Raw genomic sequence first — 8,803 nt, 5'->3', positions numbered from 1 at the left:
GGAACATGAGTCATGGAAGTGTAGCACTTTAGGGCTGCAAACTTTAATTGACTGCCTCCTGTTTGGCTTCATATATTGGGATGCCCCACCATATTTCAGAAAGATTTAACATCCCACTGCAAACACCTTTCTGAGCAGGGCTGTGTGGTGGATCAGACGTGGAGGCTGCATATGTGGAGGGAAGAGCCCTCACCTGGGAGACAGGAACTCAGGCCTCCAGTCCTTAGCTCTGCTAACTTGAGCATGAGCCGAGTTCACTCGGTTCCCTCTGTGCTGCTGGAGCAGGAGGCAGTACAGAGGAGAGGCTGAGTCAGAGATCTTGGCTGCAAGGAACAGAAAGGACTCTGGCTAAGTTAAGCAGAAGGGGATTTACTGTATGGCTATTGAAGGATCAGAATCCAGGGAGGTTGGAACACCTGGCTCGGACCACACGTGGTAAAAACCAAGGGAGCCCAACTACCAGAAATCCAGGCACCACGCTGATACGGACCACCCAATCAACAGGAGGCTGCTGTTGCCCCTGACAACCTCCCAATGCAACTCAGCCTCAAAACATTTGCCCCAGCCTCTGACAAGATCAGCCCCATTGGCTGAGCCAAGGTCACGGCTCCCCCAGTGGAAGGACTTGGGCTGTCTGGATTTTGGCTTTTAGCTTTTAAAATGGAGGGAGGGTACACAATCACACACGTGAGGAAAGTAATCCCTTTACCTGGGTGGTTCTCGAAGTGTGCCCTCCGGACCAGCAGCATCAGCATCACCCGAGAACTTGTTAGAAATGCACATTTCAGCCCCTCTCCCCTACTGAATCAGAAACTGTCTTACCAAGCCCTCCAGGTGACAGCGACACACACCAGTTTGAGAACCACTCCCCTACAGGAAACCCAAATGCTCCTAAAGAGATTGATGTCGGCCATCAAACCAAAAAAACAATTGCCCAGGACGTAGATTAAAAGCCAGACTGGCAGGGGCCGGCCCCGTGGCCCAGTGGTTAAGTTTGTGTGCTCCGCTTCAGTGGCCCAGGGTTTTGCTGGTTCGGATCCTGGGAACCGCTCGTCGGGCCACGCTGAGGTGGCGTCCCACATAGCACAACCAGAGGCTCTCACAACCAGAATATACAACCATGTACTGGGGGGCTTTGGGGAGCAGAAGAAAGTGGGGTGGGGAGAGAAGATTGGCAGCAGTTGTTAGGTGTTAATCTTTAAAAAAAAAAAAAATGCCAGATTGGCAAGAAAACTACAGAATTGGGGGAAAGGGCCTCTTTAGACAATGTTTCTCTTATTGACATTTGACACAGTGTGGTTGTTTTTCTGCCTCCTCCAGCCGTAACGTCCTTGCAGCCCCAGCACCTAGGAGCTGGCCCTCGGGCTTTGGATCTCAGATCAGACCAGCCTGCCCCTCATCCAGGAGGAGACTAGGGGAAGTCAGTCATCTCTAAGGTTTAGACTGAGCTAGAGGGACACCACATGGCCATGTTCGGTATGACAATCAAGCCAGAGGGCATCTGTTACTTTATGTGGCGGTGTATTTATAAAGACTATGAAACAATGACGTTAAGGATATTTTTGAGAATAAAAAACAAAAAAAAAAAGAACTAAAGTTCACCCACAATTATTCTAATAAGATTTTTTTTCCATCTGTTCCTACTCTTAAACATTTTCTGACAATTACAGCCACAGCACCCAGTCTGTTAAGCATCCCTCTCTTTTCCATGGAAATCCCATCCTCAGCATTTCCCATGCTCATTCAAGGTTTTTGCAATCATTCTCTTCAACGATAGTCAACAGCAGACCCTCAAGAAACGTTAGTGCAGTGAAATGGAGGGAAAACGCATTAAATTGTTTGGGAGGCACGTGGTTAAGAGCTCCATTTCTGGAGAGACACGGTGGGGGGGGGTTCAAAACCCAGCTCTGCTACTTGCTAGCTGTGTGATCTCGGGCGTGTGTCTTAGCTTTTCTGTTATCTGTTTCCTCATTGGTCAAATGGGGTGAAAGAAGAATACTATCCACTATACAGGGTTGTTATGCGAACTAAGTAACAATGTGTGAGGAGACAGTCTACCCGGGGCCTGGCCAGAGCCCTAACATTCGCATCATCATTATTATTTTAAATGCGTCACCATTGGAACCAACACATCTGATGCCAGCTGAAGACCTCTCTTGGATGGGACCCCTGAAACTGCAATGAGTTGACTCATAGCTGGAAAAATATACAACAAGGCAGCCTATACTTCAGCAACTAGAATCTTGGAACAGACAAACGGGATTCCAGGCCGGGTCCTCCCGTCCCCACTCCTCGGCGTCACTATCAACCTATACGTCCCTCTTCCCAGCTCCTCCCAGTCGCTGCAGGCCCCAGGTTCCTCGCCTGCAAAGAAGGAATGAGATTACCTACCAGCACCTTCATCTAAAACACACTGTGCTCAGAAATGCAGAGACAAGCTTGGGATTCTCTCCAGGACACATTACCCCACAAGGCACTTGGGATGCATTCAAGGACAACATGACGTATAGCTGCCTGAAATCTGCTGTGCACTCTGCCCAGAAATTTATTTCTACGGGAAGTCATCTCGCTACCAAGCGAGCCTTAAGGAACAAAAGCAAACAGAGGGAAGAAAAGCCCAGAGACCCTCTAGAAGAGCATATAAGGAGATTGTCTCTCACCAGCATCTTCCAGAGAGCCAGCCAACCACTTGGTGAACAAGTCTTCCCGAGACCCCCTGCTATGTGTCAGGCCAGAGGGTACAAGATAAAACAGGCCCTGCCTCTGTCCTCAAGGACTCAGCTTTTTGTAGGGGACAGGCATGGGGAGAGACATAGACACATCTGCCAATAACTCTGATCGTTTCATTAAGTGCTAGAACACAGGGAGGTTCAAGGTGCAGTGGGAATGGGGAAGTGAGCCCTTAATTCTGCCCTGAACAGTGAGGGAGGGCTTCCCAGAGGCGACATCCTCTGAGGGAGCATCAGATGACAGGTGGTGAGACCAAAGCAGGGCTGGATCTATTAGAAAGCTCTTCATTACTCTGAACACGATAAGGCCTGAACTAGGATGGGGCCCTGGACTAGAGTGGAGGGAAGCGCGGCATCAGAACTGCCTGGGGGAGCAAGTTAAAATGCAGATTCCCAGGCCCTGCCCAGACACCCAACTCTAGTCCGTCAAAAAGAAAGGCCCAAGAATCGGAATATTTCGCAGGTCCCTCTCCCAGAGGAATGGTACCACATAGTCACCCCTCTCAACCCACAATCATCCTAGTCACCCCTCCTTGTGGCCTCTGTGGCCTCTGCCTCGAAGGTTCCTCCCTTTCTGCTCCTACATGGCAAATGCTTCCTCTCCTTCCAGACCCAGCCACTCAAACACTGACAGATAAACCCTTTCAGAGCATCGCTTTGTGCCAGGTACCAACTTAGTACTTTATAGAGATTCTTATTTTAATCTCCAGAACACCATACAGTAGGTCTCCTAATAAACCCCATTTTAGAGATGAGGAAACTGAGGCACAGAGCAGTTAAGCTACAGGTGCACGGTCATACTGCTGGGCTGTGTGTTTTGTCTGTGTCCCCTCTGGACTGCTCACATTATGAGGCTGAGGTTCTGTCTCTGGCCCTGGAACCTGGGGCAGTGCCCAGCACGTTGAAGTTGCTTAGTAAATATTTGCTGAACAAATAAAAGAATAAACAAACACCATCCGCTTCCATCTGTGACCCTCAGCCAGCGCCCAGGCAGCAAATCGGCCCCCTCCCCCTGCCCTCCTCCCCCTCCCACAGCCAGCTCTTCTCCTCCGGGGCCTGGCCCCTCCAGGAAGCGTTCAGGCCCCGGAACCCGGCCCCGCCCCGGTGCTGACTCAGTGGCAGGGGCACCAAGGAATGTGCTTGCCCTGTTGGCCGAGCCTTTTTATTTGGTAATATCAGAGAGGCGCTCTCCCAGCGCCGGACTGGCCCCCTCAAAGTCTCCTCCTTCTTGGGGCTTCCGGCCCAGCGCCTCCCTCCCCGCTGCTCTCCCTCCTGCTCCCTCTGGCTCCGGCTTCACCCCGCGGCCTTTTTGCTCCTCTCGCAGCATTCTTCCTCGCTTCCCTTCCCCTCTGTCTCCCTCCCGATTCTCTCTAGGTTTTCCTCCCGCTTTTCTCCTCTCTTTCCCCTTCTCTCCCCCATCTCCTTCTCTGTCCCCTCTCCACCCCGTTCCTTCTCGGCCTGCAGGCTTCTCTCCTGCTCTGTCTCTGCTGACCTGTGTGTGTGTCTGTCTCTCTCTCTTTCTGTTGATCTGTGTGTGTCTCCCTCTACTTCCCTTTCTGTCCATCTTTCTCCTCTCTGCTCTCCCTCCCATCCCCCTCTCCTTCCCGTCCCTCCACCCCCTCCCATCCCCCACCCATCCTCCTCTTCTTCTCTCCCCTCCAGCTCCCTGCCTGCTCCTCTCCCCAGACCCGGCCCTGTTTCCTCTGTGGCCTCTCCCACCCTCCCAGAGGAGGCCATTGAGCAGTCCCGGCTCCCTCCTCTCTGCAGCGCAGCCTTGGGCCTCCAGCCTTCCCACCCGCATCCCCAGGCCCCCTAATCCTCTGGGTCCTCATTACTGCCTTCTCCCCTCAAGCCCAGCCTCACCTGCCTCCCGAGGGCTCCTCCCCGGCCCCGCTGGGGACCGGTCTCCGGTCTCCCCGAGCTGCCCCCACAGCTCTGCCTCCCTGGCTCCCTGCAGTGACAAAAGAGAAAAAACGTCGTATTCCCCAGACTAGGCTCTCAGCCTGCCGATCCAGGCCCGGGGTCCCCACCCTCCCCTCTGCTGCCTTCGGACAAACTGCAGAAACCCTGGAGCGGGGGCCCAAGTGGCCCGGTCACATCTGGATGCCGCCCAAGGGAGTGCGCCCGCCCTGCCCGGGCGAACAGCGGGCTCCAGAACGTTCCTCAACCCCCGCGTCGAGCTGCAGTGCGGGGCCCCTGGCTAGCTAGCGCCGGCCTCGTCCGCCCTCCCTCGGGCGGCCTTTGGGGCCTATGTGGCTGCCCAACCCGGAGATGCGCTGCCCCTCCGCCAACCCCCGGGTGGCGGGGGGGGGGGAGCATTAACCGGCGCGCCGGCCCGCGGTGACCCCGATGCTCTGCGGGGAGGTCATCCCTGCTCTGCCCCGCCGCCCCTCTGCCTGCACCACCGCCCTGCTGCCCGGGGCAGAAGCCGTCAGGGAGGCGCCAGACAGGCTTAGGGAGGACGGCGGGGCCCCCGGGGGCTCAGCTCAGCAAGGGAGCGCGAAGAACCGGCTGGGCTGCGGGTCGAGGAGAGCTGTCTGAGCCCGGTACCCCAAATCTCAACGCAGTTCCTTCGATGGACACTTACCCAGGAGCCCGACGTGTGCCTGGTACTGGGTACCAGAGATGAAAACAAAACAAAACAAAAAACGCTGCCCATGCGCTCTAGCTGATGGGAGAGAAAACCACGCAAGCAGTAAATACAATGTGGTAAATGCAGTCACAGAAATGGATAGATCATTCTGAAAGGACCCTTTACTGAGCACATATTTAATGCCATAAACTGGTCTAAGCATTTTACATATTTTATTTCAGTCCTCATAGGTGCAAAAGCTATTATCCCCATTTTACAGAGGAGGAAACTGAGGCTCAGTTACGTAACTTAATTGCACAGCTAATAAGTAGTGGAGCTAGGATTCCTAAACTGTCTAAATGACTCCAAATTACTGCTTCCTACTGATGTAAGGTACTATGGGTAAACAGAGTTACCAACAGTTAAACTCTGTTGCAGGGTGGGGTAGACGTGGGCAGAGTGGATGGGAAGGCTTGGAAGAGAAGGTGAAGCCTGCTTGGGTTTTGGAGGATGAATAGGAGCTCCCTGACAGCCAAAGAGCATAAAGGCAATCCAGGCCAGGGCCTGGTGTGTGCCATCCCCCTTGATTTGTTGTAAATTTTTCCTCTAATAAACTTTCAAAAATCTGCAATAACTTCTGGTCGCTAAAAATTGTAAATAACTTAGTTAATATTCAATTCAGAAATTCCCTTAGCCTCCCAACATGACTGGCCTCGTTAAAAAAATGTCAGTTAGTATTTAACGGTAACATTAAAGTCAACCTCAAAGAGGAAAAAAAAAATGACCCATAATGCCACCATCCCAACACAGCTTTCTTAGTGGCTTTTGTTTCCTCCCATTTCTTGTCAGTAAATGCATGGGCGCTTAACACAGGCAGCATGAAAGGCAGCTCTCTTGGTTCGCTCCTTAGTGTGGCCAAGGGAATGTTAGTCTTTGGTAGGATTTATACATGTTCTCCAAGTGACTATTTTTTGTTAGTAAAATTTCTCTATTGCAGTCACTATTCTTATGTGGGAGAAGCAATCTAATATCATGTTTCTTGCTTTGCAAAGGAGACACGCCCAGTATGTGCCCACCTGCTTAGAGGAACTGTCTGCACAGAGGAGACTGAGTCCCTCCCTGGTGGCCAAGCGGAAGGCTCCTCCCCAGATGACTCTCTTGCTCCCCAAACCCTCTGCTGGCATCAAGCGGCCGCGCCCACCCAATGTTCTCAGAACACGGCAAGTGCACCCCCATCGCCGGGCCTTTGTTCTGATCCTTCCCCGGCTCCAGCATCTCTCCTCTTCCTCTGCTTTCCTCGGACTTTTTTTCAACCTCCGTTCTTTAGGATGCAAGGGAAGTCCCAATTTGTCAAAAAAGCTTTTTCGGAGTGCTTGGTAATTTTTCCTGCCTTTGAGCCCCTCTGGTTCTAGCAATCTAACCACTCATTGTTTGATGCTCTTGTATCACTTACAGACAGCTCTGTCTCCTGGATTTGAGGATCGTAAAAGCAAGGACTATATCCAATTTCTCCTCCCCTGCTTTCTGCTCACAGCTGACGTTTCGCAAATGTGTGTTGATTATAATGTGGCTGATCGTATGTGATGCAGAACACTAGAATTTCTGGCCATAAAAGAAGGATGTGGACTTGGAAGTGACTGAGTCAGACGCAAATCCTGGTGCATCCATTTACTGATGATGTGACCTTGGAAAAGCCTCTGAACCTCTCTGAGCCTTAGTTTTCTCATCTGTAAAATGGGGGCAATAATAGAGTTATCAGGAGGGTTTAATGAGGTCATGCTTCGCACAGCGTAAAAAGTGCATAGCACATCACAAGCACTGGGTACATCGAGGATGCTGTTATTTTTTTACTAATACTAATAATGAAAAATAACAGGAGACTAGAGTTTGAAAATGTATCTTAAAGAGCATTAGTTTCATAAAAGTCATTATCCACTAACATGATGACATTATCCACCAAAGAATTTCACGTTAACTGCTAGTGACAACTGAGTGGTTCTAGGGACTTTGCACTTGGGTGGGATCCCATAGCTCTGAGATTTCTCTATCCAGCGCCAAACATCTGTGACCCCTGCTCAGAGTTACCAAGGACACATTAATCTGAACAGTCCTTACGTTGTCTCCAGATTTCTGAGTGCCCCTCCAAGCTCGCCCAGTCTCCTAGAATATTGGGACTGGAGTGACTCTAGGGCCTGCCCCTTGTTCTACAGACAAGCAAGCACAGCCCTCACAGAGCTACCCGGCAGGTAAGTGGCAGAGCCAGAATTTTGAACCCCAACATCCCAACCTCCAGCTCACAGCTCAGCGTTCACCACATCATCCTGACTCCTTGCAGAGAGCAGCTCTGGGAGATCTGTGCCCTTGGTGTAGGGGGCACTGGGATTCCATTCTCCTGAGCTCCACTAGTGGCCATAGTTATGGATTACAGGAGAAAGAGTGTGACTTGTCCAGTAGCTTTTAAATATAAAACAATTCTGTTGCTAAAACCTTTGGCTCCTCCAGTAACTGCTAGCAAAATATTCCATTTTCTGATAGTGAGAATAGTTAATGTGCAAAGATGCCAAACAACAACCATAATGTGCATCTTCTCTCAAGTGTTCATGCTCAGCATTTTAATCCAGCCTCTCTGCTGGAACTCGAGTCACCTCACTGCTTTAAAGGTAGCTCTGGGGAATGTTAAAGAGCCACCAAACCGCCTGGGATTCCTATGTGGGGACACTGTTGTGTATGCAAGCAAACAGGATGAAAGAGCCAGCAGAGAAGCGTGCCATGCTCCTGGCACATCGTGGGCCCAAATATGTGGTCTCTCACTGCCACAGTTTTCACCTAGGAGAAAAGCAAAGAAAGGAAATAAATGTTGAGTGAATGACTGATTACCAAAGGTGCAATTCAGTAATCACCCACGGCACCATCAGTCATTCTGAGCAATTAAAATTTCACAAACAGGATCATCACGCACTAGGCTTCCAGGGCAGAGCTTGACTCTGTCTCAATGTTCTAGGGCTTTCTCAGATGACAGACTGTAGGAGTTCCTGGCATGTGCAACTCCCAATAAAATTTGCCCAGTGGTGCATCCGGCCTGAGTCAAATTTAACAGTCGTGATGGCCCCATAAAGGCACTTGGCGGGGAAGGGCCATCCCTGCTGAGCAGAAACATGCCTTGACTGATAAGGAAGCCCCATCGAATTTGAGACTCAGACTAGACCCAGCGGAAGCTCCCTTCCGTCCCTCATCCTCCATGAAGTCAGCCATAACTCTTATCCTGAGAACCAAGCAGGTCTGCTTCTGGCTTGTGTGACTTAATCACAAGGCTAGCCCTGACCTCATCCCCACACCGGTGACCTCAGAGGCTTTCACTCATGATTCATGGCCCACACCCTTAACAGAATAATCCCGGGTGCTAATGCGCTACGCTGGCTGACACTGCAGGGTCCAGAATCCATGATGCCTCCTCTAGAAAGGGCGACATGTGCTGGTCCTCCCAAGCTACCTCTGGGTCTAC

At 51.2% G+C, this 8,803-nt stretch overlaps 1 protein-coding gene across 22 annotated transcripts in view; it reads right to left on the bottom strand.

The window, feature by feature from the left end:
* LOC106833052 (uncharacterized) overlaps positions 1–8,803 on the bottom strand; it is an 80,782-nt gene that overhangs the window by 36,179 nt on the left and 35,800 nt on the right. For 6 of the 22 annotated variants that reach the window (XR_011495885.1, XR_011495886.1, XR_011495887.1 and 3 more), the window contains exon 3: positions 4,593–8,127. The exons of 6 other annotated variants lie outside the window; for them this stretch is intronic. Coding sequence is in view for 7 of the 16 variants with exons in the window: in XM_070491107.1 (XP_070347208.1) it covers positions 194–323; positions 4,593–4,680; positions 5,317–5,388 (290 nt within the window). In the remaining 9 variants the exon portion in view is untranslated. Of the gene's footprint in view, positions 1–193; positions 324–4,592; positions 8,128–8,803 lie in introns of all 22 variants that reach the window. 10 more of the 22 variants (XM_070491104.1, XM_070491105.1, XM_070491106.1 and 7 more) reach the window with 4 other exon arrangements.

Source organism: Equus asinus, chromosome 20 (genome assembly GCF_041296235.1).
Source record: "Equus asinus isolate D_3611 breed Donkey chromosome 20, EquAss-T2T_v2, whole genome shotgun sequence".
NCBI lineage: Eukaryota > Metazoa > Chordata > Mammalia > Perissodactyla > Equidae > Equus > Equus asinus.
Note: the sequence above shows the minus strand (reverse complement) of the source record. Positions and strands in the feature narration are given on the sequence as shown.